General features: G+C 45.0%; 1 protein-coding gene and 1 long non-coding RNA gene across 6 annotated transcripts in view; one reads left to right on the plus strand and one right to left on the minus strand.

The window, feature by feature from the left end:
* PPP1R36 (protein phosphatase 1 regulatory subunit 36) overlaps positions 1–27,327 on the minus strand; it is a 78,174-nt gene that overhangs the window by 27,226 nt on the left and 23,621 nt on the right. For 2 of the 5 annotated variants that reach the window (XM_061612359.1, XM_061612358.1), the window contains exons 2-6: positions 11,432–11,496; positions 10,181–10,285; positions 8,165–8,283; positions 5,559–5,625; positions 3,281–3,379 (exon numbers count right to left, since the gene is read on the minus strand). In XM_061612359.1, coding sequence (XP_061468343.1) covers positions 3,281–3,379; positions 5,559–5,625; positions 8,165–8,283; positions 10,181–10,285; positions 11,432–11,496 — 455 coding nt within the window. Of the gene's footprint in view, positions 1–3,280; positions 3,380–5,558; positions 5,626–8,164; positions 8,284–10,180; positions 10,286–11,431; positions 11,497–13,150; positions 13,374–27,327 lie in introns of those variants that run through there. The other 3 variants (XM_061612357.1, XM_061612356.1, XM_061612360.1) reach the window with 3 other exon arrangements.
* On the plus strand, positions 341–12,952 carry LOC133377747 (uncharacterized). Its single transcript, XR_009760789.1, has 4 exons — positions 341–640; positions 1,442–1,562; positions 9,906–10,044; positions 11,561–12,952. It is a non-coding gene; the product is annotated as an uncharacterized LOC133377747 (long non-coding RNA).

Consider the following 27,327-nt stretch of genomic DNA (forward strand, 5'->3'; position numbering starts at 1 on the left):
TCTTTGCATATGAGGGACAACAGAACAGATGCCCAGGCCAAGGCACTGGATGAGATGGCTTTGAAAGATGATGTACTTTCATGGAGGAGGGAGAGTTCTATCCATTTTTTTAAAGGGTGCAGGCAACTCCCTCCTATTTATGTGAAGAATAGAAGAGGCAGGGCTGATCTGAAAACCACTAAGAGGCATTGACTCAAGCCTCCTTACTGGGATGGGGGGAGGGGGAAAGTGAGTCAGAAATGCCTGAGGAAAGAATGAGGTCAGGATGGAATGGGAGGATGCCAAATGCCAGGGGTGGAGAGTTGCAGGCAGCTGTGTGGGACTTCAAAGGTTCACAGCAGCGTCAGCAAGCAATGAGGTCACCAGTCAGGGGAGACTGAATAGCCCCTAGGATTTGATTACTGACCCCACAAAATCACATGAAATGGTCTTGGACTACTTCAGGCTATTCATCCATCTACTCCAGTAATACCCACTCTGACTGTGATCTTTCTAACCGGCACCAACCGGCCTTCTACAGACCCCCTCTGGACTGCAGCTCTGCCTAAGCATGACAGGGCATTATAAAAAAAAAAATTAAGCTATGGACCAAGAAATTCTAAATTCTGCAACCTATGAGGACTATGCTCATTTAGAAAAGGTACACGAGTTTATCCTCCTATATAATATGTTTGTGTCATGTTACCACTCTTCTGCACAGGTGGAACAGGTGAGCAAGGGAGTGGGGTGATTGGCAGCAGCTGGGCCTAACGAGGCCTGGCCCTTGGTAGGTCAGTGGGGGGGGGAGACCCCATGGTGAGAGGTAAGGAGACCCATGGGGGGAGTGGGTAGGGAGTGGGATGGAATACCTGTGGGTAGGGAGAGAGGGCTGGTGACCCATGGAACGGAAGGGAGGGAAAGCTGGTGACCTCTGGAGGAGCGGAGGCGCTGGTGACCTGTGGGGGGAGGGGGACCCATGGAAGGAAAGGGCTGGTGATGGGGGGGAAGGGGAGGGCTGGTGATGGGGGGGAAGGGGGGAAGGGGGGAAGGGGGGGCAGGTGATCTATGAGAGGAAGGAGTGCTGGTGACCTGGGGGGGGAGGAAGGGGGTTGGCGAGCGAAATGAGCAGGGTGCCCCTAGTTTTACATACTTTTAAAATCTGCATTTACTAGCCATGGTGAGGGAAGGGAATTAAGCAGCACAATTACCACCACTGGAAGTTCAGTTTAGCCTTTTCTCTGGCTTTTGAGACTTCGGAAGACATTTCCCATACATGTGAGTTTCAAGCCTATCCTTCCAGTCACAAGGACTAGAAACTTGTTTTTAAATTAATGTTGAGATTCTCAGGGAAGGATTTAACTAACTTTTGTTTCCAGATGAAATGCATCCTGTTCTGGATGGGGCTGTACTCCCCTTGAAGGAGCAGGTGCACAACTTGAGGGTACTCTTGTATTTTCATTAGAAGCACAAGTAGCCTCCATGGCACAGAACATCTTCAAGCAGCTTCAGCTGGCAGCCCAATGACGACTCTACCAGGACAGGGATACACTGGCTTCAGCTGCCTATGCTCTGATAATCTCCAGGTTAGACTACTATAATGCATTTTACATGGGATTCCCTTTGAAGATGGTTCAGGAAATATAGCTAGTGCAGAAAGCAGTTGCTAGATTGTTAACTGGGACAAGAAGGCATGAATATATAACACTGGTTCTGGCCCAACTATACTGGCTGCCAATTTTGTTTCCAGGCCCAATTCAAAGTGCAGGTTTTGACCTTTAAAGCTTTATGTGGCTCAGAATCCTATGTGAACTTGCCTAGACCCCAAGATAGTCATCTGAGTTCCTTTTTTCTGTGCCACCTCCAAGGGAGGTATGGATGGTGGCAATGAGAGAATGGGCCTTTCCTGTAGTAGCCTTTCCGCCCGAATGCCCTCCCCAGGGAGGGCCACTGGGCACCAACTTTGCCATCGTTTCAGCACCACACAAAGTTTTTTTTTGTTTACCCAGGCATTTGGGCAGCACCAATGGTAGATGCTGTTACTCTGTTTTTAATTATGTATTTTTATTTCTTATTGGAAAACGCTTTAGCACTTTTTGCTGCAAGAAGCAATTCATAAATCTAATAAGCTAACTAATAATAAGTTAATGAGGTTTAATAAGCAAATGTGATTTAATTTAAACTCATTAGACCCTGGTTCCACAGCCACGGTTTGCTCACCATAAATTTCAGTTGGGTTAGAGATTCCCGTTTAGAAATTCCTAGCCCTTTCATAGGACTACAACAGGTGCAGGGAACTTTGGTCCTCCAGATGTTGCTGAACTACAGCTCCCTGGCCACTGGCCATGTTTGCTGGGGCTGATGGGACCTGTAGTTCAGCAACATCTGGGAAGCCAAAGATTCCCCACAACCTAGACTAGACCAAAGCCTAGTTGCAAACTCAGTCTTGTCTATTTTACAGCTCCGTTAATTTGTATGCATCTATAGCCCTATATGCTACCAGTTTTCCTGACTGGTCATTTGGAGAAGTGAGAGGTATGCAACCATCACCTCAATCCCCACCCACTAAGGACCGCCAGAAAATTCTGTTGTCACATCATGCAAACTTCTTCTGCATCTAGACTGGTAACTAGGAGGACCGGTTGGCATTCTTTGGGAGCGGGGCAAATTTGGCCCAGAGACTTCCAGTTGCTGAGCCCTAAAACTACAGGATGTATCTGCACTCAGAAAGTAGATCAGACAGGGTGGAAGACATACCCTCTAAACAGGATATGAACAGGTTGACATTTGCCCTCTGGATGCTGTGGCACGTCTAACAGTGGTGCCCTCCTGGTGGTGGGCGCGGAGCTCTCACTGGGCCAGGGCGGAGCAGCACCAAGACCAGGAGAGCTCCAGGTCAGCAGGAGCAGCATCCTGCAGGACAACACCAACCAAGAGCTCCCCTGACCTCATCACACCCCCATCCCAGTGACCCCCACCCCCTTCACGCACTGCTGCTGCTGCTCTGCCCTCCCTTCCTGTGCCACTGCTACTTGCCAAATCCAAAACCAACTTTTACACTTGTTTGTCATTGTGGAATGTGCACAGGCTTGCAAGATGGTGCTATGGTAGTAGATTTCAGGGCAGAATGATGGCCTCAGAAACGTATGGAAGCAGCTATCCCCAGCATCACTTTGACTGAGGAAGTCCCTGGCACAGACAGTCTGAGGGAGAAGATGTACCTGTGCTAGGATTTTACCACCTGGTCTTCTGGACTTAGCTATGGGACTCCGCTTAAGGCACACATCAAAGCAATTTTACTTACCCCATAAAAGATTTGGGCTTCATCTCCAAGGCTAACTTTTCCAAATAAAAACATATATAGTACAGCAGAGCCATGAGGAAATCATCTAGCTGCTTACACCTACAGCCAAGTTTAAAAACAGAACAAAACACCATGTCACTAGGGTTGCCAGGTTCTTGGCCTGAGACTGATCCTGTATCTTTAGGAGAAGAGAAAGTCAGCCAAGTGCAGGTGTTCTTGCAACACTGTAATGGGAAAAACCACAAGGTAGAATTCTCCCTTCTCCCTGCACAACTTTTAAAGGTACAGAAGTCCTCTTGGTTGCCAGGCCTAGCCTCCAAGAAGTCTTTAAAGGTTGTGCAGGGGGGAGGGAGAATTCCACCTTGTGGTTTTTCCCATTACACTGTTTTAAGAACACCTGCACTTGGCAGACTTCCTCTTCTCCTAAAGATACAGGATCAGTCTGAGGCCCTGAGCCTGGCAACCGTACATGTCACACATGTAAACATCACAACACAGCATTATCACAGTTCAAGGAGACACTGCAGCCAGGGCCAAACGGCACAGCATAGGGCTGATGAGGAGCATCATTTTGGGAGAGGGGGTGTGGCCCATGGACCAGGCGGGGCCTAGGGACAGTCCTGAGCAGAGTGTCTAGGTGCAACTTTTAAGAGAAGAGGAAATTTCAGCATATGAAGCTTACATGACAAACTACACCTGCTAAAATTCCATGTTTTACTAAGCTATTAAAGGTGCAGGAGTGCTACTCACTCTTGCATCTGGCCACCCTAGTCCTGAGGACCAGGCCAAGAGATAAGAGCATTTTTATTTTGTTCTCTGCATATATCCTCAATCTGTCAAGAGGTTAGATCCAGGTTGTCATCCCCCCATTCTATAGATTGCTTCTAGCAGTAGTTAGCAAGCTACCTTTCCTAGCATATTTTGCTTTTGGAAGAGCATTCATTTAAAAATACATATATTAACTGAGAAGATGCTGAAACAAGACAGCCCAACAAGTCAGTCACACTGATGAGCCCTTAGCCTGAAACTTGCCTGGTGGATTTACTATGATGCTAGAAAAGACTGCACAGTAGAAAACAGACTACGCATCTTGTATGCTAAGTGGTTATGTGCTCCTCCTTCCATATGAAACTTCACAAGTTCCCTTTTTAAATGAAATAGTCCAGCAGGCTGAAATTCCAGACTGGATTCAGGACTGCAACGATTTAATATTGCATGGTTTCAACAAACTGCCTTCTAATGGTGAAAAGAACTAAAATTTCAATTTGATCTTATATCCTGACACATCCCTGCTTGTGACATGTTCCTCCAGTTCTACCACCATCCAAAGGCCTCCTGCTCTCTCAAAAGACTGCCCTTTCTCACTTGCTGCCCCACATGCCTGTGTAGCAGGATGAGATGACAGAATGGACAGTACCACACCACGCTGCAGCTGTGTGTGAGGTGAGGTGGAAATGCCATTTTTGAATGCTCCCCTATGTAATAGACTTCCTGCAAGCAAAAACCTAGCATAGCAGGGACAATGGTCCAGCCCACTCCCTGTTGTGCTAGCTTTCTACTTGCAGAGAAGTTTGTTGGCTGTTGTTTTTTAAGAAAAAAATGGAGGGGAGCATTCAAAATGGCACCTCCCAGCTACAGTGGTGCAGTCTGCTCTGCCTCTTCAAGAGTCTACAACCTCATTCCGCTGCAAAGGAAGACCAAGATCATAGCAGCAAACAGGGTGGACTGATGGGCGGGTGACTAGCGTGGCCTTTCAATGTTCCACACGCCAAATGTGTTAGATTCCCCAGCCCTGCTATACAATGTTAAAAGCACTACAAATATACTAACCGAGTCACCGTCATATCAACCCTATAAGGCAGATCAGCACGATTATCCTCACCTTGCAGATGGGGAGCTGTCTGAGATAATCACTTGCCTGAGGCCAGCTAACAAGCTCATATGTCTGATTAACTTAAGATTTATTTTAAGAGCCTCGCTATTAGAAACCCTTTCATGCTGAAAATGGAAGTGAAGTGAGAAACAGCCACATGTAGCTCACAAGGGCACTTGCTTGAGGTTATGACGGACAGGATTTCTGCCACTTTCCCTGCCAGGGAATTGTATATGCCAAAGATGCCTTTCAGAATGCAGGTCTTGATGACAGTGAAAAGACAGCATTTTAGCAACCCTTACACTAATTTCTGACTTGGTTTTATAAAGCGCTGTGAAGGATTTATTTTTTTTAAGGAAGACACTAAGACACCTAAGTGAAAAACAGAAATACCAAATGGTATACCTCATAACTAAAGAGAAAGAATGGATGTGAAAGGAGTCGTCTTCATGAGCCAAAAACAGAGCAGCATCTGCAAACATCCAAAACAAATATTAAAGATCTGTAGTATTGGCATGTCTGTCCAGCCCCACAAAGTGTCTGTTAACAGTCTCAGAGACTGTTTTAGACAGATCAGGTTTTATTTTCCTTTATTTTTAGCCCAGCCTTCCTCCATGGAGGTCAGGGTGGTCCAGCCATTTTGATTTTTGATTTTAATATTTCTACCCCACCTTCTGGCCAAAAGGCCCTCAAGGAGGCTTACAAAAGAGCACCAATATAAAAATACACCAATAAAACATCAATAAAACATCAATAAAACAATAAACAATAAAAACAATACAATTTGTAATACATTTTCTCTCCACTCCAGTCCTGTGAGCTAGGCTGAGAAGAACATAAAGGCCCCAGATCACCCAGTGACCTTTACAGATGGGAGGATTTGAACCCAAGACTCTCCAGTCCAAGTGTGACATTCTTGTCTATTATGTTGGGGTATTAAAAAGAAGTTCTGTGTACAGACCATGCATTTAAAGCACATGCTGTCTCCCAAAGAATCCTGTGAACTGTAGTATGTTTAAAGGTGCTGGGAATTGTAGCTCTGTGAGCAGTAAACTACAGTTCCCAGGATCCCTTGGTAGAAGCCATGTGCTTTAAATATATGGTGTGTACAAATCCCCCCCTCTAAATTCCAAAGGATGAGAGAAAAAAGAAAAAGGCTATAACCTTAAAACACTTTCAATAGGAACAAATCTGACTTAATTCAGTTGCACTTATCTCCAAGAAGACATGTTTAGGACCACCTTATAAGGTGTTAATGTAAACTGAGAGCCCTTTAAACTGAGGTGGGTTTTGTTAATTTGTTTCATTTCACCTTAAGGCAACAGCATGCCTTTTTCTTGGGAGTCCAGAGGTGGATGTAGTTAGGGTATAAGACTTGGGAGATGCCCAGGAATTGAAGGGGGGACCTTCTGCATGTAAAATGTGTGCTCTGCCACTGTGCTATGCAATGTGTGGGGTGATGGATACACAACACAAATTGGGCAGGCTCAGAGTGTATCAGAGGCACATCTGTCTTGCGTACTTGCGCAAGTACAGGTGTGACCAAGAGGAATAGGAATAAGCAAATCAAGCAAGTCACATATGCCTAGTTTTCATGGAGATGATAACATTGTGCACTTCTGCAACAGGACGTCCCCCCTAGATCTGTTCTAGGGATTCCCCCAACCCTCCAGAGTAGATCAGGAAAGGGTGTGATGCACACACAGGGGGAGGAGCAGGGGAAAGCCCCGTTGCACAAGCAGAAATCCTTGTGCTGATGAGAGGTGTCATTTGGATACTGCACCCAGTTTCAAATCCTCATTCAGCCAGGAAGCTCCCTGAGTGATGTTAGGCCAGTCATTCTCCCACAGCCTAGCCTATCTCACAGGGCTATTGTTGTGGTGTACCACCTGGAGCTCCTTGGAAGAGAAATGGCATGTAAATGCTATAACAACAGATGCCTCCAGCCCACTACCCATCACCACCCTGCCGCCTCAGCTGCTTCCAGTATGGCTAACCTCACTGCTCTTTATCTGATTCTCCCAAGATTCAGACACACTGTCCGCCTTTCCCATTAGGTGTGATTAGGGTTGCCAGGTTCTTGGCCTGAGACTGATCCTGTATCTTTAGGAGAAGAGAAAGTCAGCCAAGTGCAGGTGTTCTTGCAACTCTGTAATGGGAAAAACCACAAGGTGGAATTCTCCCTTCCCTCTGCACAACTTTTAAAGATACAGAAGACCTCTTTGTTAACAGGCCCGGCCTCCAAGAGGTCTTCTGTATCTTTAAAAGTTGTGCAGGGGGGAGGGAGAATTCCACCTTGTGGTTTTTCCCATTACAGAGTTGCAAGAACACCTGCACTTGGCTGATCTTCTCTTCTCCTAAAGATACAGGATCAGTCTCAGGCCATGGACCTGGCAACCCTAGGTGTGATTCATATCACATCCCAAAGGGTAGGAGACAGACAGAGAGATGTCAAGATTACTAAGGAAAATATTGTCAGTCCATTGAGAGATGTTTGTCAAGCCCTTGGTTGCCCATAAGTCTTGTCAGGTGAAAACCATAATGAAACTCATTGGTGCAAACCAAGACAATAAAACTTCATGACAATATCACAAAGACGCTGACATCATGATGCGACACAGAAGAAACAGCTGCCTTGCCTTCCCCTGGTCCATATGGCTTGGCAATGTTGCATGACTCAAGTATAGTAATTTCCATGGTGGGGACCTTGCCGAACGCCCACTCCTGTTTTGGTCTGCACTCCACAAGGGCTTGTGCTGTTGTTGTGGTACAGGTCTGTTGGGTGGACAACGGTCCTGCTTTCCACAGCTGGATGGGACCAAGAGACTACTTCTATGCTGTCCTTTTATGATTCTTAGGTATGTCAGACACAAGCCATGTAGGCCATGTAAACAAGAGTTGTTGACTCAGACAACAATGAATCAGCAACCCGTGAAACAATCCAAGGTGTGGTAGAGGAGATCAATAGGCCATAAACTACTCTATAATTCAGTGCAAACACCCACACTTACACTTAACATCTTCTAGAGTAATCAATTCATTCTGTCCTCGCTTCAGCGGTCTGGGTGATTTGTCTTCTCGAATGGAAGTCCGTACAGCAAGTATATCTCGGAAGAAACTAGGATCCGGTCTGCAGATAAAATTGGGGGGAAAGAGCTTACATTGCATTTCTTTAGAGAAGCACAATGAGGCAATTCTAGGGCTAAAATCTGAGATGTTCTCTTTCTGGGTAACCCTGTTCAAAAGCCCTTGTTCAGGCAATCTCACACCATCCCTCTTTGAGTAAAATCTCATGAGGGAGAGGGCAGATGCACTGGGAAGCACCACCCTCTCCAGTGCCTCGTCCCCCCCTTGTTTACAGCCCTCCATGGACTGCACACAGAAAGCTGTTTTATATGAAATCGGGCCACAAGTCCATCTAACTCAATGCTGTCTACACTGACTGACAGCAGCAATCCAGAGTTTCAGACCAAAAGTCTTTCCCAGCCCCACCTGGAGCTGCCGGGGATTGAACCTGGGACCTTCTGCATGCAAAGCAGATGCTCTGCCACTGAGCTATGGCCCTTTGCCAGAAACAGGGAGTCTTCTGTACCCATGGGAGGATCTCCCTGAAATACAGGACCCCAAATATGGTTGCGCATAACATGGACCGCGAAAAAACAAATAATTGGGTGTTAGAACAAATTAAACCAGAACTATCACTATTTATTTTATTTTATTTTATTTATTTATTATTTGATTTATATCCCGCCCTTCCTCCCAGCAGAAGCCCAGGGCAGCAAACAAAAGCACTAAAAACACTTCAAAACATCATAAAAACAGACTTTAAAATACATTAAAACAAAATGACTTTAAAAACATTTTTTAAAAGCTTTGAAGACATCTAAAAAAGGGTTAATAATATATTGTTTTAAAAAAAGGTTTAAAAACATATTAAAAAGCAATTCCAAAACAGAAGCAGACTGGGATAAGGTCTCAACATAAAAGGCTTGTTGAAAGAGGAAGGTAAAATGAAGTCACTAGAAGCTAAAATGATGAAACTGAGGTTATCATACTTTGGACACATCCTGAGAAGACACAATTCACTAGAAAAGACAAGAATGCTGGGAAAAACAGAAGGGAGTAGAAAAAGAAGAAGGCCAAACAAGAGATGGATTGATTTCATAAAGGAAGCCATAGACCTGAACTTACAAGATCTGAACAGGGTGGTTCATGGCAGATGCTATTGGAGGTAGCTGATTCATAGGGTCGCCATTAGTCGTAATCGACTTGAAGGCATATAACAACAACAAAATCAGGTTCACAGTGGAGGGGAGGGAGACAGAATCAGGATAACACTGAATCAGCAACCCCTAAACTCTTGTGGGGAGGGGGAACTCCTTGCCAAAGGCAATGAAGGGAATGGAAGAATTTGGGCAACTGTCTTCCCACCCTATCTATTCAGATCCTGCTTCTCCTGTGCAACCAACTGAGGGCCAGTTCTCTCTCATCCTGTAAGGGCGTGGATCCTTCTAACAGGACACATGACAAATTGTGGCTAAGGCATTACTGGTTGTGAATGCAAAAAAGGGATATGGAGAAAACTGTAAGTTTAAGATAACAAATCAAAGAAACAATAACTGATCCCACACAGAGAATTATTAGTTCCTCCAATCACAGGTATATGGAAGAAGCAGTAGTGGCAACTCTCAGCTAATTTAGGAGCAAAAATATAAGGTGGTGGTCTCTTCCTTTCCACATTCTCTTTCACAGGGCCACTGAAATTCTACAGCCACAGTGATAGTAGCAAGGGTGACTGACAGCCCAATGAGCCAGCAGCAAATCTGTAGATCAGAGGTTGCAGCTCAGAGGCCAGGCACGTGCTCTTCATTTAGAAGATCCTTCCCTAAAGGTATGTCCAGTCTTTCTCTCCCCCACTCTTCCCCATATTCAGGGCTTGTCTGGGATTTGAATCCAGGAGCTCTTGCACCCTTGCCAAGACCACAAGCCACAGTAGTATAGTTCAAGCTCTGTTGAAACTGAATCACCTGTCCTGAGTTTTTGATCCAGGCTCCTGGAAGTGTATGGATTTGGCTTTCTTAGCCTTCTCCTTAGGTTCCTTAATTTCCTTAAGTTCCTCCTTAAGTTGGGCACTGCAGTAAAAAAAGGAGAGGATTTTGCAGTAATAGCAATGCATACAACCACATAGTAAATCAAAGTAAATTTCTAAGTAATTGAACTTTTGCTGTTTCGCAAGAATAATTGCTTGGGCACATTATTTAGTGAGAATGACTGCTTGGACAATCAAGAGTGGTCTGAATCACAGCTTTTCATTTTTCCAACCCAGAAAGCAGCTTCTGGGGGTCAAGGCAGATGCAGGCTATGTACCCAATCCAGTTTACTTTGCATCCAGTGCTTGGCACCCACCACTAGTATGCAACGCTAACCACAATCCATACCTATCCTGTCGTTTCTTATGGAATACTGTGTTTTGATGCATTTTCACCCATATTGGCTTCAATCCAAATTCAGAAAAAAGAACTACTTCACTGTGTTTCAAGCCACCAAGTGTACACAGCTGTAGATGGCAAGAGAGCTCACAGTGTATCAGAGGGGGAGCCGAACAGACATGCATACTCAGCAAATCCAATGCCACCTTAACAGTCAATCTTGTGCCCTCCCCACTATATTTTAGCTGGATTATTTGCTTTCATCAACATTCCTGAGTTTATCTGTCATCCAACCAAAACTGCTTCAGAGATTGAAGGAGGGTTCTTGGTGACATCACTGAAGTGGGTCAACCAATCAGCACTGTGTATAGCCATCTCGTGCTTCAAAATTGCAGAACCATTTTTATTTTTTGCAGAGATTGAAGGAATGGGTATGTTTGGACTGAGTGCAATGAGGAAAGGTTGAGGCGTACTATTAGTCACTTTCACAGCTAGAAAGATTAGCGTCCACCCATCACCTTCCCTGTACTGGGGAATGCTTCTCCTCACCACAACCACAACCACCTCCACCAAGAGCTCTGCTTGGCCTGATGTTTGCCTCTTTTTGGAGGCAAGGAAAAACATTCTTGTACCTCTTTGCTTTTTGAAAACAAGGATCCTGTTTACAAAGATTTATTGAAAATTCACTCTCCTGCTGCTGATCCACCGGCTGTTGGATTTCATTGGTGTTATTAATTTTAACAGAATGTAAATTTAAAAAACAATGTTGCGAGGGCAGGTACTTTCTAAAGTGATATAAAATCATGATAAACATATAAAGTCAGACAGGCAGGCCGACTAAATCCTTACCATGCAAATTCAAGAGTCCGAGTCTCATCTTTCCAGTACCACAAGCCTGGGTTAGCTTTCGTGTACTGTAAACATTTTAGAATATACAAGTATTAAGACATGAATTTAAACCTACACTTTTCATCTTAGGTTTGCAGCTGCACCAGCCAGTCCAGAAGCCTTCTGTGGTGAGCAATAAGACCAATGCTAAGTGCTTCTCAAGATGGAGAGTCCAATGCTTAATTATGTACACACAAAGGCAGGGCTGGCACAACTACTGGGGTAGATTAGATGACCTCCTGGGGTACCAAAGCTGCAAGGGGACCTGCCTTGGCTATGTAGGTGTCTTGAAGAGAGAAAGACTGCCTGTACTTCTGGAGGAAGCTTGAAAAATGAAATGGACTGCCTTAGTTTGATCAAATATCTCCTGAATTCCAGAGACTGATCTCCACTCCATCAGCTGTTTAATAATAATAACAACAGCAGCAAATTTAACAAAAAAGGGGGGAAAACAAAACAAGAAAGAAAAAAGTGAAGTGGGAGGACAACCACCAAAAAAACACTTGTCAGCTCACATTGATACAATAAGCATCAATAGTTCCATCTTAAATTTAACATGTAAATTGATGTACGCCATCCAGATACTGGGGTAGTGGTTAAAGCACCTCACTGGGACCTGGGGAACATGGGTTCAAGTCCCCACTCAGCAATGAAACACTGGGTACACATTGGGCCAGTCTGGGTCTCTCAGCCTAGTCTACCTCACAGGGTTGTTGTAAGGATAAAATGGGGAGGGCAGGGAGACTGCAATACCCCATCTTCAACTCCTTGGAGGAAAGCGGCATGTAAATGTAATAACATAGGACACTCTTATAATTAGTCAGACCATTGGTCCATGTAGCTCAGTATTGTCTACAATGACTAGCAGCAGCTGTCCTGCATTTCAGACTGGTGACAATTCCCACCTCTACCTAGAGATTGAGCCTGGAGCCTTCTGCATGCAAAGCAACTGCTCTACTACCAGTAGTGTAGTGGCAAATTCAGAAGTGCAGGGTCCCTTCATGACAGTCACACCATGCCCGCTCACAGCCACACCCATGTCCCACTTTCCCTCAGCTTCCTTGCCCTCACTGTAGTCTCTGAATCTTCACTCCACCACAACAGACATCCCTAGCATCCAATTAGCATGAAAGGGGAGGCTGTGTGTTAGCCACTGAGAAGGCTCTTCTCAGTAGCTGACTTACCTCCTTTCATTCTGATTGGCTCCAATCAGCAGGAAAGGGCAAGAACTCTTCTCAGTGGCTAACATGCTCTCTTTTAAGTTGATTGGCTTGTCCATGGGGACCCTGCTCACAAAAATGTAAGGGGTCTAACAACCCCCGCCCCCATAAGTATAGAAAACATTGGCAGCTACCAAACTCAAGACTGCTCCTATCCAAAGCCTTTGCTTAGGAGGGCAATTCCCAAGTAGGGTGGCCAGGTGCAAGAATGGGCAGGGCTCCTTCACCTTGAACAGCAGAGGGAATTTCAGCAGGTGGAGCTCACATGACCAACTACACCTGCTGAAATTCCCTCTTCCATCCAGCTATTAAAGGTGCAGGTGCCCTACCACCACTCTTGCATCTGGCCACCCTAATCGCATCCTACGTTTGGCCAAAACCTCAGTAATATCTACTCCCCCTCCCCCTATAAAGTTCAACAGCAGCTAGCCAAGAACCACATCCAGGAATGAAAACTTACGGGTAATATAGCTCCCTTAGGCAGCTCCAGAAACTGTAACTGTGACATGGTGCCACTTTGTTTACTGGGGGTATGTATCCCAGCAACAGCCCTCGAATGGAACAGCCGGGTCCCTGACTAGAGACTACAAGTCCCATCATGCAATGCAGCAGGGCCTCCCTTTGTTAGTGTGTGTGGGCGAGGTAGAGATAGAGCTCTTTTTTGTCCCAAACACAGCAATAGCGCTAATGCACGGCACAACTCAGAAGTAACTCTCACTGATTTCAGTGCGGCGTACTCCCAGAGGGTGTAATAGGACTGTAGCATTTAGCGTAGGCTGCTTTTTTGCTGTAAAATAGCCCTCTCTGCACAGTGGTTTCAAAGATAGGTGCTCGTTAGCTCCACCCCAACTGAACGATGTTGAAAAGGTAAGGCTGCAATCCTATATTCACTTCCCTTGGGGTAAGAACCATTGAAGGACAGCTGGACAGCCATCTGTTGGGAATGCTTTGATTTGGATTCCTGCATTGAGCAGGGGGTTGGACTTGATGGCCTTATAGGGCCCTTCCAACTCTACTATTCTATGATTCTATAAGGCAATGAGACTGACTGCTGCCCAGTAAGCGTGCATCAGATTGCTGGCTCTGAGTGGAGCTGCCTCTGCTCATTTACCCCCCCACCACCAAAAATATATATTCTGATTTATTTGTTTATTTGTTAAATTTCTATTCTTTCCCCATCCCCTTTCTGGCAAACAACAAAGCAGTAAAAACAGCACAAACTGAAAGTAAAACAAGTAAAAACTTTTAAAATAATTTTAAAATTTTAAAATAAGTAATTTTTTTTAAAATAATCACATAGCCTCCTGGCTAACAGTCTCAAGCCAGGAACAAGTTTCTTTCAGCCATCAAATGCCTGGGTAAGCAGGAATGTTTTAAAAAAGTCTTTGAATGTTAATAATGAGGGAGACAGACGGCCCCTCACCAGGGAGGGCATTCCACGCAGGAGGGGCCACTGCCAAGAAGGCCCTGTCATGGGTCAGCGCCAACTGGGCCATACCTGGAAGTAGCATCACATATTCCTTAATGTTTTATAAAATTAGTTTTTATTAGTATTTAATACATATTTAACTTTAAATATATTAAGGTATCTGTATTTACGTTTTGGCTATTATGCATTGATACCCACATAGTGGGGTTGTATCCAGTGCTGTGATAACCAGGGTCCACTGGCACAATGAGACTTGCGTTTCCTTCCCCCCCACTCCGCTCCTGTTCACCCCCAACCCTGTGAAGCTGATTATGAGGGCATGTGTGGGGCTGGAGAGGAAGCTGTGTTGCACACATGGAAGCTCCTGCACAGCTGTATCACTGGCATGGCCCAAAGTAACCATAGGCCACCACCACAAACTTTCTGGCTGAAGTCCTGACTGCAAATACAGCATCAGAACAACTTTGCTCTTGCCTCATCCACAATAAAAGGGTGTGACCTCACATTTCCACCCATTTGCACACCTAAGTCCACCCCAAGCCCTCTCCTTAAATCTTGCATCCCTGGTGGTTTGGATCTCTCTACAAAGCTGCCTCTGAGCTGTGCTCGCTTTTCTGCTTTGCTGTGTGACTTTTTTTTTTAACAATAGCACAGTGTATGTTATGCTTGCAGTTGCTATTGTGAGCTGCCAAGGATATTCTGGAGGTTTGGCAACAATACTGCATATTTATCAAGAACAAGAAGAGAATCAGATTTGGAAACAAAGGCTCTGCAGCGGCACTGGAGGCAACGCTTCAAAAGCAAGATCGAAAATAGGATAAAAAGGAAGGGGCACAAAAGCATACAAAAGCATGTTTACTAAGACATCTATGTTCTGTTGGTTATTCTGTTATCAGTAGTCTTCAACATTTTCAGACCCAGGATGCTTTAACCCAAGCATGTGTTTGGGGAGCCACTGCTTAATTCTTTACCATATCTAGTTGTATAGTGGCAGTGCTGCTGTTGCAACTCACTTAGATCAGGTCATTACCCAGTAGTGGGTCCCAACCCAGCGGTTGAAGACCAATGAGGTAGATCAATGGTTTCCAAAAGAACATTTCCCCACGGACCACTTGAAAATTGCCGATGGTCTTCTTGGCAGACCACTTAATTATTTTAGTGCAATTTCTATTGCTTCTTTCATTTCTTATATTGTATTTTATAGTATTAACAGATATAAGAAAAATCAACTCATTTGAAATGTGGTGGTGGAGGAGAGCTTTGCAGATACCATGGACCGCAAAAAAGACAAATAGAGTATTTAGAACAAATTAAACCAGAACTATTATTAGAAGCTAAAATGATGAAACTGAGGTTATCATACTTTGGACACATCATGAGAAGACATGATTCACTAGGAAAGACAATAATGCTGGGAAAAACAGAAAGGAGTAGAAAAAGAGGAAGGCCAAACAAGAGATGGATTGACTTCATAAAGGAAGCCACAGACCTGAACTTACAGGATCTGAATAGGGTGGTTTATAACAGATGCTATTGGAGGTCACTGATTCATAGGGTTGCCATAAGTCATAACCGACTTGAAGGCACATAACATAGTATTACAATTTGCATTCCATAGAATTCAGATTGTAATACAATAAAATGCAATATAAGAAATAAAGCGATAAAAATACAATTAAAATATGATTATTTAATATGGACATGCTGTGGACACTCTCCCTGCAAACAACGGCAACGTGTCTGGGAAGACTTTGTACCCTGCCTTGAGCTCCATCAACGAATGGCAGAAATTAATGAGAAGGCCTCCTGGTCCTGGCTCTTGGTTTAGATATTTGTTTGAAAGGCGTCAGCTCTGGTTTCCTAGAGAATATTAATGTGCAGCTACCTTTGCACTCTACTATGCAGTGCTGAATTAATTCCCTGTATAGCAGCTGCAGTTTGTTTATTTCTGTATTAGCCGCTTACCTGCCAAAAATGCTCCCTTCTCTACAAGCATTTCCTTGCCTCAGGAATAGAAACTAAGAACGTGAAACACATCTTGATCTACTCTCCTGTACTTTTCCATTTCACCCAAATTATCCTCTGGGGTTTTTTTTGGGTGTGTGTGTGTGAAGGCTGGAGGGGTGCTTTTTTTGGCAGGAAGAATACAGAAAAACTGTAGGTAGAGAAATAGACAAGATTATATTAAAACACACAAGAGTCCCTGTTACTGAAGTGTTTCTGGGGCTGCCTGACCCTTATATATCATTCTCTTTTCTTCTGCCTGCAATGCATTCACACACTGTGAAGCAGCACATGATTTCCCATGTCCACATAGTACAGGAGAAGGAAACAGTTTCCAGCCTGAGAACTACATTCTTTTCTGGTCAACTTTCCAAGGGGGCCAAGTGCTAGTGGTAGGCAGGGCCAGAGATAAAAGGAGGTGAAACGTAGGAAGCTGCCTTATACCAAGTCAGGCCACTGGTTCATCTACCTCAGTCTGGTCTCCACTGACTAGCAGCGGCTCTCCAGGGACTCAGGCAGGGGTCTCTCCCTGCCCTACCTGGAGATTCTGGGGATTGAATCATACAGTTGGAAGGGGCCTATAAGGCCATCGAGTCCAACCCTCTGCTCAATACAGGAATCCAAGCTAAAGCATACCTGACAGGTGGCTGTCCAGCTGCCTCTTGAAGGCCTCCAGTGTTGGAGAGCTTACCACATCCCTGAGTAATTGGTTCCATTGTCACACCACCCTAACAGTTTTTCCTGATGTTCAGTCAAAATCTGGCTTCCTGTAACTTGAGCCCATTATTCCGTGTCCCGCACTCTGGGATCATCGAGAAGAGATCCTGGCCCTCCTCTGTGTGGCAACCTTCCAAGTACTCGAAGAGTGCTATCATATCTTCCCTCATTTCTTCCCACCATTTCTTTTCTCTGTCTTTTACTACGGATGTACCTGAAGAAAGCTTTTTTGATGCTTTTGGCATCTCTCGCTAACCTCAGCTCATTCTCAGCTTTAGCCTTCTTGATGCCACCCCTGCAATTCCATGCTACTAATGGGGAATTTTTAGATACAAACAGTAAGCAATATGTATTGTTTTAGAAAACTGTAGGGTTTATAATATTATATTAGTATAGCAGGCCAGCTAAAAATCCTTGGCGCTGTGCCCCTTGCCTGTTACGCCAATGGATCCATGGTAAACTGGTATGCATGGTATGCTAGGTACAGCCTGGCTCAAGAAGATAAGGGGAACAGAACACTGGTACTGGAAGTCTCTGTCCTCCCCAAATCATGAGAGGAATTAGTACTGGAATGTATTAGCTCATAGTAGAAATGTGTTGGTATTAGAATTGTTTAACATTACCTGATTGGCTAGAAAATAACGTAGACAGTGTAACCTCTATGTAATGCCTATGTGTAACTCAATGACTGGGAAATGCTAATATATTTGTCCTGGAATATATAAAAACCCCAGGCAAACAGTGCCATGTTGCAGCGCTCTACCAAGCTCAAGGGAGACTGATTGTGCACACATAACCAATAAAGGCCTACCTTTGCCCCAAGCCTGTATCTTAATTTTCCTTTACTCTGGGCATTAGTATGCAGACTTCGAAGACCATGTGATTTATGGTCTGGCTTCCTTCTTACATTTTTGTGAAGCCTATTACTGGGCCCCATTAGAGCCGTTATCTCAGTTCCTCTTACAGTGCATAAGCATTTGTTTGTTGTTACCACCAATTTTACGTCTCCCTCTCCCATGGAATTCAGTTTAAAGTTCTCTTTATGGATTTCTCCATGCTGTGGCCCTCTCTCCCATAGTCACCTGATACACCTCATTTGGTGGGGGCACCCTGAAAAGAGCCTAAGAAGAAAATCTCTGCATCTGGGGAAATTAACATGGAGAGAGGGGGCTCGTTCAGGTACCTGGTCCCAAGCTGTGAAGAGCCTTAAAAGGTCAAAACACAGCATGGGGTCTGAAAATGGACTGGGAGTTAATGAAGATGATGAAGAACTGGTATAATGTGCTCATATCACCTAGTCCCAGCAAGGAGCCTGGTAGCCATTTTCTGAATTAACTGAAGTTTCTTGGCCATTTTCAAAGGCAAGCCCCATGTGCAGTTCATCGCAGTAGTCCCAACAGGAGGTTAACAGGGCATGGCTAACTGTAGGAAGGGCAACCCTGCCCAGGCAGGGTCGGAGCTGATATACCCGCTTAATCTGGAAAAAGGCCCTCCAGGCCACAGAGGCCATGTGTTATTAGAACAGTTGCTCAATTAAAGAAAACCAATTAACTTTATGAGTTTCAGTTTATTATATCAGCTAATTTGCATAAGGGCGCACACTAGTTCTGAAGCAAGAAGCATATTCTCTTTGCTATTAGATGGTGGTGGGGAAACTGTGACCCTCCACAAAAGCTCCTGGACTCCAACTCCCATCAACTCCAGCCAGCATGGCCAATAGTCAGGGATGATGGAAGCTGGAGTCCAGGAACATCTATAGAAGGCCCAGGTTCCCCACCTGCTTTAGATGATTCTATGTATTGTAGCATACATCAGCTTAAAAGAGCTATTTCTTCTTATATGAGTGAATGCCTCTTCTAAAGAGGAATACCCGGCAGTGTAGTGGCAAATTCAGAAGTGCAGGGTGTTTTCATGTTAGTCACAGCCATGCCCCCTCCCCTCTTTTTTTGCTGCAGGGTTGAGAATGAGATCCTTGTTAGTGCCTTCTTCTACAACAGCAGATATCCCTAGCAACCAAAAAGCATGAAAGAGGAGAGTGTTGGCTACTGAGAAGAGTCTTCTCAGTGGCTGACTCACCTCCTTTCACACTGATTGGCTCCAGTCAGCAGGAAAGGACCAGGAAGCACGTTAGAAGGCCCTTCTCAGTGCTAACACACTTCCCTTTCATGCTGATTGGCTTGTAGGATGCCGGAGACATGCTGGGACCCTGCTCCCAAAAAAGTAAGGGGTCTAAGATCCTCTGAGCCCCTGGATGACTACACCCCTAGGAATGCCTCTTCTACATTAGCATTTGCTAACTGCAATTTTCAAAAGTACTTGTATTAAAAATACTATGTTTTTAATTGCTGACTGGTTAATTGGAGATGCATTTTTTAGTCAGAACTTTTGCAAAATTAGTGTAATTGATTAAACAAAGAGACAGTGAAGTTATTGGATCACTTGGGGACCTACTCTATAAGCATATCTAGTGTACTGGTTAAACCAGTGCAGGTTGATGTATTTACTCACCCTATAATGTATAATCTTTTCATGCAGATCTGAACATTTGGCTGTGAACACACTAGTCGCCTACAGCAAAGTGTTTTCATTAGCCCCACCTGGAAGGGGAATGGGTTGATTTGCCAATCAGCTGTGAAATCTCTTTGGAGCTGAATTTTAAAAAAGCACACTCAAGTGGCTCCCACCCGGTCTTACAGTAAAAAGGGATGTGGTTTGACTAGCATCGTGTGCCCCCATTTTTAAAAGAGAGACGTGGAGATGTGCTGGAACCGGCAGAACAGTGAATATGTTGCTGCCCTAAATGCTGGGTAAATGGATTCCCAAAGCCTCTGCCTCAGGGGTGCAGAACCTGTGGCCCTCCAGATGTTGTTGGCTTCCAACTCCCATCAGCCCCAGCCAGCATGGCCAATGGTAAGGGATGATGGGAGTTGTTTCCCACATCTGCTCTGCAGTTGGCTGCTTTCCTGAACTCCTTATAAGGCACTAGCAGTCGTTTCACTCATTATATAGCTGCAAACCGACATTTGCCACACAGGTATACCATGCTTGGAAAACACAGCCAATCCTGGTTCCCTGCAAAGTGTACCTGTCTGATAAATACGTTTGTAAATGTTTGTGCAAGGGCCAATTTATACTTTGAGCAGCAAATGCAAAACGTCTGAATAAAGTTCCCAGCTGCTGCTTCTCCTTTGCAAAGTGGGAAGGGGAGGGTTATGCAGGAAAGAAACAGTAAGCAGTGAGTGCTTAACCCTTCCCTGGCCTGTTCCCTTGCCCCCCTCCCCTAAAACTCCACTACTACCCCCTTGCTGGACTTCCCTAATGCTTATACAGCATTGTGAGGAAAAACAGATGGGAGGGAAAGGGATAAGCACCTTCCACTCATGCTGCTTCTTCCATGCAAATCACACCCCACAGTTGTTTTGCAGCAGAGAACAGGTGGCAACAACTTCCAGGTCCGTGTCTGCTGCTGAACACTCAAGTCAGCCCTTAAGTGTGCTTGTAAAAGTATTGTTGTGCGCCACCCCAATCTCCGAGCGGTGAGAGATCTCCAGGGGTCCCTTCGCTTACCCAGGGTTTGGTTCCCTTGGAAAGGGCAGCGGAGACTTTGGTGTCTTTATGAAATATAGTTTATTTATTTACACACATTCCAACCTGAGCTTAGCATGGAGGGGTTCAAGGCATCAGCAGTCCAATACCTTGCTTTTCCATCAGGGTTACAGGAGGCACCCTAAAGCCATCGTGCAGGGAGCCAGCCTCTCTGCCTGCTTCCAATTCCCTCCTCTGACTCAACCAAAAACACAAGCCTCTCCTTGGCCTCAGGAAGGGGTGGGGGCTCTCCTGAAGAGTTTCAATAATAGGATCTCCCTGGCCCAGGTAATGGGCACTTGATAGGCCTATTAACTCACCTGGCCACTCAGACTAACAAAGGGAACTCATCTGACCAGCAGAGCGGGTTTCTCACCCCCAGGTGCAGGGTTCCACATCAGAGGCTGGAAAGGGACTCATAGAAATCATCCATCTCAACCCCAAACCCATAACACTATAATGTAAGTGGCCTTAATACACTACCTCTGCTATGCCAAGGCCACAGCTAGGGCTTTACAGAGTTCTCCCAGTTAAAGTTGATGGCCAGTGGCTACATTGGCTTTACATTAAAGCCTTCAGAGCGAGAACATCAGAGTGTTTCAATTAGCTCATGGTGCACTTTATGGGACGAGAGCTTAAATTTACAAAATCTGAATAGCCAGCTGCTGACACTAATGAATGCCTCCGTTCCTCTCTGCTGCACCATTGTTTTTATTTGCTAATTTAAGGCGATGCCAACTATTTTGATGTTGCTGGGAATTTGTTCTGCAGTTCTTCTCATAACTAACCTTTGATTATTAACATGCCACAAGGAAAAAACATATCTGGTGCAGATGAAATAGCTAGCACTGTAGCCACAATTTGGCTTTTTGCTTTGAACTTATAAATGCTTTGCAGAATCATCTCCATTTATCTTTTATACAGTGCTTTGGATCGTTTGGGATCCTCATTCATCCCCTTTGATGGCCCTGTGCATTATTAAAAAGGCCCATTTAGCAGATGGAAGAGCTGAGGCCAAGAAAAAGCAAATTGCTCAAGAGACCACAGAGAGAACATAGCTCAGCTGGGATTTGATTCTGGCACTCCCAGCGTTGCATGCAAAACTCTACCCACAGGATCCACCCCCACTTTTTCCCCAAAGACAAAAGAAATGAGGCATCTTCCTGACGAGATGTGCCTGGAGCCAACACTGTTATCTTTTCAGTGCCAGGTCAAGACTTTCCTCTTCTCCCAGGCATTTTAGCATGCATTTTTAAATTGTTTTTACATTTTTTTAAGTTGTGTTTTTAAATTGTTTTTGTGTTTTAAAATTTGCATATTTGTTTTTAATGTTTTTAATTGCTGTAAACCGCCCAGAGAGCTTCGGCTATGGGGCGGTATATAAATGCAATAAATAAATAAATCTAAAATCTATGCAGCTCTGGTTTCCTACCTTTAAGGAAACATAGGAAGCGGCTTTATATTGTCAGACCATCGGTGCATCTAGTTCAGTATTGGCTATGCTAACTAGCAGTAGCTCTCTAGCGTTCCAGGCAGGGGTCACTTCCAGTCATATTAGGAGATGCTAGCAATTGAACCTGGGACCTTCTGCATGCAAAGCTGATGCTCTACCTCTGAACTGTGGCGCTTCCTTAAGGGACCCAACATTAATTGCTTTTCCATTTATATCAGCCTTGTGTTTGACAATTCACTAGGTATTAGCTATAGGTGCTCAGGAATTCTATGCAGGCAAGTGAGCAGGTTGGGGGAGGGAGGGACTGGTCTCTGTCTGTCTGTCTGTCTGTCTGTCTGTCTCTCTCTCTCTTCCTTTCTGGGCTAGCCATGGAAGGAGAAAAGTCTCTTTTTCCATGACTATCTTAGAAATGCAACAGGGTTTTCAGGAAGGAACAAATTGCTCCATTCCTCCTTCTCCAGTTTGCTTTGCAAACAGCATTTAAAAAAAAAATCTGCTGAGAAGCTAGTAGTCTGTTTCTCCATGCTGTCCGTGGAAGACAGCTAGCAAGTAACTTCTGAGGGCTTATTTACAAGACTGCTTCATATTGCTGTAAACCAGGGATGGGTAGTCTGGAGCCCCAGGGTTGAATGTGGTCCTTTGCATCTTTCTGTCTAGCCCTATTCCTAGGCCACACCTCCTCACGAGCCCTCAGTGTTTTTGCTGAGCTGGCAAGGGTGTAGTCCAGTGTTGCAGGGGGTCATAGACTCATAACTTTTTGGGGAGTAGGGTCCCTATGTATAAGCCAATCTGTATAAAAGGGGAGCATGTTAGCCACTGAGAAGAGTCTTCTCACTTGGCTAACAACATACTTCCTCATCCCCAGGGCCGGCTCCAGGAATGCGGGGGCCCTTGGGCATTAGCCTGCCCCAGGCCCCTCTGCTTCCCTTCCGCGATCCCGTGGATCACAAGACGAGCTTCTGAACCGCCCGCCATCCCCCATGCTTCACCTACCTTTCTCTGCTGTTCGCACAGGGTTGCCATCAATAAAGATGGCAGCTGAGGTTTCCGTAAGGGACTGAAGCCTTTGCCGCCATCTTGGGTGATGGCATGCAGCGCGTGCATTGCTGCCATCAACCAAGATGGCGGCAGAGGCTTCTTTATTGATGGCAATCCTGCGCGAACAGCAGAGAAAGGTAGGTGAAGCGCAGGGGATGGCGGGCAGCTCGGAAGCTCGTCTTGCGATCCATGGGATCGCGGAAAGGGAGTGGAGGGCCCCTCAGAGGGCCCCCAGGGGCTCCTAGAGCTGTGGGGCCCTCGGGCCAGTGCCCAACCTGGCCGCCCTTTGGAACCGGCCCTGCTCGTCCCCTCACGCTGACTGGAGCCAATCAGAATGAAAGGAAAGGAGTCAGTCACTGGGAAGACTCTTCTCAGTAGCTAGCATATGCCTCCCCTTTCATACTGATTGACTTCTAGGGTGAGAAGTGAGTTTAATGGCAAAGTACCTCCTAGTCCCACACTTGGCTTTATTTCAGAATTCTTAAAATGTTTCTGGCAACATTTAGTCCCCAGACAGAGAGAGATTGAGCAGGGGAAAGCCCATGCACACAGCAGTTTTATTCTGGTTCTATAATTCTGTAATTGCAGAAAAGACAGCAAATCCTGGGGGTGTGGCTGTGAGGGTGTGTGGCCTGTGGTGTGACTATCATGAAGGGATACTGCACTTCTCAATTTGCCACTACGCTACTGCTGGCTTGAATGTTACCCTTGAGCTTTGATAACACCTCTTGCTTATCTGGGTGGAGGTTAGAGGGGGTGTGTGCAAGTGTGTGTAAAAAATAGCCTACTGTAGAAAGGTAAACATTTGCCTTCATTGCTGCACCTACTTTTGCCTCTGGCTCTGCCCATCACGGGGATGAGAACCCTCGAAGGTTGCTCAGAAGGGAACATGGCCCTCAGACTGAACCAGGTTCCCCATCCCTGCTGAAGCCGAATGAACTGTTAAATGGGGAAGGGGTACTGTAGCTCAGTAGCAGAGCATCTGGTTAGCATGCAGAAGGTCCCCAGGTTCAATCTCCACGTAGAGCTGAGAGATAATTGTGAAAGCTACTGCCAATCAGTGTGGGCAATACTGAGTTTAGATGGATCAATAGTCTCGCTCAGTAAAAGGCAGCTTCCTGTGTTTCTAATTAATGGGCAGCTCACCAGTATTATTCTGCCTGTTTGGGGGAATCCTCCTCCTGAGCTAGACACTCGGCCCTTCTCCCTTCTTTATGTGCTACTCCGGTCTCAAAAATCCACTTTGCAGACTGTCAAAAGTAGTGATGAAGGTACTACTAACAACCAATTTCTTTCTGACCCAAGGGCACAATTTCAACAGGACTGTATGCTACAGAAGCTCCACTGAAACGTCCATGAGAATTGCTCAAAGGCCCAGAACAATTGCTGCAAAAGATATCTCTAGTAGATTGCACTCCTTAATTCCAGAGTATTTTCAAGCTCCTTTTAAGGTTTTATTTCATAAAGCACATCAAAGAGAGAGTAAATATTATCTGGTCTCCATTGCGCCCACATCCCCTAACTTGCAGTTGCCCACTGGGCTAAATAGAAACATCATCTGCAGCATGACAAGCACACCCAGACACTCCCATTATCCTCTAGGTTCTGTTTACATTTTGCAAATTGAGGTCCAGAAGAATGTAAAGTTATTCCGATCAAGCCAACAGACTGTAGATTCTTAAAATCTAGATTCAGGAGAGGTTCATGGTCTGCCCCTTTAGTCCCCGATCAGTCCTGACAAGGACTGTCCCTATCCACTTATCCGCCATAGATCAACCAACACAATCCCGACTGCGTTATGGCATAAGCAGAGCAGGTACATTAGGAAAAGGAACTTTGTACTAAACCCAATGACACAAGAATTGGTTGAGATGCTTCTTGTTGGTTCCTTTAATAAAATAAGGTATTTGCAGGGCCGGCCCAACCATTAGGCAGAATGAAATTCAGGAAGCTACTGCTGTGGAGCCTGGAACAAAGAGAGCTTTGCATGCCCTGCAATCAGTCCTAGAGCACCCAAGCTAGCCTTCTGTCCTCAGGCATGGCAGAGAATGCAATTCCATTGCCGGTGTTGAGGTTGCATTCACACCATTTAAACCATGTGGCTTCCCTGAAATGGGAACTGTTAAGGGTGCTGGGGACCCACCTCTATCTCTTTGTTGCATCTGAATTGGGACTGTTGAAGTGTTAGGGCAGATCCACACAACACATTTAAAGCACATCCAATTCATATTTAAAGCACATGACTTCTCCCAAAGAATCCTGGGAACTTTGGTTTTCCTCTCATAGAGCCAAAAATTCTCAGCACCCTGACAAACTAGAGTTCTCATGATTCTTTCAGGGAAGTCGTGTGCTTTAAATGTACATCAGAGGAGGTGATGGGCTGGATGGGGGCCAATAAACTGAAGCTGAATCCTGAAAAAGACAAGAGGGATTACGTGTCCTGAATTCTTCAGTCCCAGATGCGAGGAGATGGCATGTCCGAGATGGAGCTGCACTTCCCTGGCAGAAGCAGTTCCATAATTTGGGTTTGCTCGGGATCCAGCCTTGTCACTAGAGGCTCAGGTGGCCTCCATGGCTAGGAGTGCCTTTTCCCAGGGCTGTCTGGTTCACCAGCTACAGCCCCTTTCAGACGTATATGACTTGGCCGTGGTACTCCGTGCCCTGGTATTTTCCAGACTGGTTATTGCTATGTGTGCTACATGGGGCTGCCCTTGAAGATAACTTGGAAAAAATCAACTTGTCCAAAACACAGAAACCAGATTGCTAGCTGGGCTTCTATTTAGACCCGTTTTAAAAACAGCTGTATTGGTTGCCAGTTCATTTCCAGGCCCAATTCAAGGTGCTCACATTAATATTTAAAACTCCAAACAACTTAGGCCCCAACTATTTGAAAGACCACCTCCTTCTCTACAGACCATCTCAAGTGTTAATATCGGCATAGCAGGCCCTCTTGATGGTTTCACTGTCCTTAGAAGTTTGGGGATGACAGCCCCTAAATTGTGGAATCCCCTCCTCATAGAAGTTAATCTGGCATCTTCATTATACAGCTTCCATTGCATGCTGAAGATGCACCTCTTTACCCTGGTCTTTGACACTTAAGGTATATATTTTTGGGACCCACTCTAGTTGTGACCATAAATTGTTTAAACTGTTTTTTATTGTTGTATTTTACATTGCTGTGACCTGCTCTAGGACCTTCTAGTGAAGGATGGGTAATACATATAACAACAACTGTAGCTCTGTGAGGGGTAGACTACAGTTCCCAGGAGCCTTTGGAGGAAGCCATGTGCTCTAAATGTATACTGGGGAAGAGATCCAACTGCCAGTCCAGTTGGCTTCTGTTGGTGGGAAGGGTGGATGGGTGCAATCTTGTCCTTTCCCCTCAGGCACCAAAATGTCTCCTTGTTTGCTCAGAATAAATAGTTTTAAGAAGGGCAGAACAATTTCATTTTATGTGGCTTAGATTTCCTGTACCCCTACCAGAGACAAACACGACTACTTAATAGTTCTGTTTTCTTTTTAAGTATTAGGAAAAAATAGATTCATGTTACAAAGAGGACATGGAGATCTAATCTTTATTTTATTTTGCTGAATAACGGTCCTTATTGCATTAAGATCAGGGGTGTAGTTGTCCAGGGTCTTGGGGGGGGGATCCTAGACCCTTTACTTTTTTGGGAGCATGGTCCCAGCAGGGTCCCTATGTTTCCAGCATCCTGTGAGCCAATCAACCTGAAAAAGGAGTGTGTTAGCCACTGAGAAGAATCTTCTAACATGCTTCCTTGACCTTTCCTGCTGATTGGAGCAAATCAGAATGAAAAGAGGTGAGTCAGCCACTGAGAAGAGTCTTCTCAGTAGCTAATACTCTCCCCTTTCATGCCTATTGGCTCTGAGGGATGTCTATCATGGAAGAAAGTATTAACAAGGATCTCATTCTCAACCCTGCAGCAAAGAAGGGGGAGGGGGCAATTATGCCTAATATGAAGGGACCCTCACTTCTGAATTTGCCATTATACTACTGATTAAGATTAAGAGCCACTTGCGCTCACACACAAACAAATCTGCAATTCTTAAGGATTTTCTTAGCAGCAAATAAAATAGCCACTACACATAAAGTAAGTGCTAAAACTATTCCTGTTGCTCAACACACGCTCAGACCTCCTTTTCACCCCAAAGAATTGTCAGTACATGCATGCATACCATTTATATCTTGCCTTTCCCCACAAATGGACAGAGGGTAGCTTTTGGCAAGCAATATAAACAATACACAATATCAAAACTAATGATCAAAATGTAAAAATAAAAGCAGCCAAACCAGTTCAAAAAAAACTGGCAAAAAACAAAAGACTTTCACATGCCGACAAAATCATGAGAATAGGGAAGGTTTCACCTGGTCCCTAAACAATGGCATCAG

The sequence above is a fragment of the Rhineura floridana genome, chromosome 2 (genome assembly GCF_030035675.1).
Source record: "Rhineura floridana isolate rRhiFlo1 chromosome 2, rRhiFlo1.hap2, whole genome shotgun sequence".
NCBI lineage: Eukaryota > Metazoa > Chordata > Lepidosauria > Squamata > Rhineuridae > Rhineura > Rhineura floridana.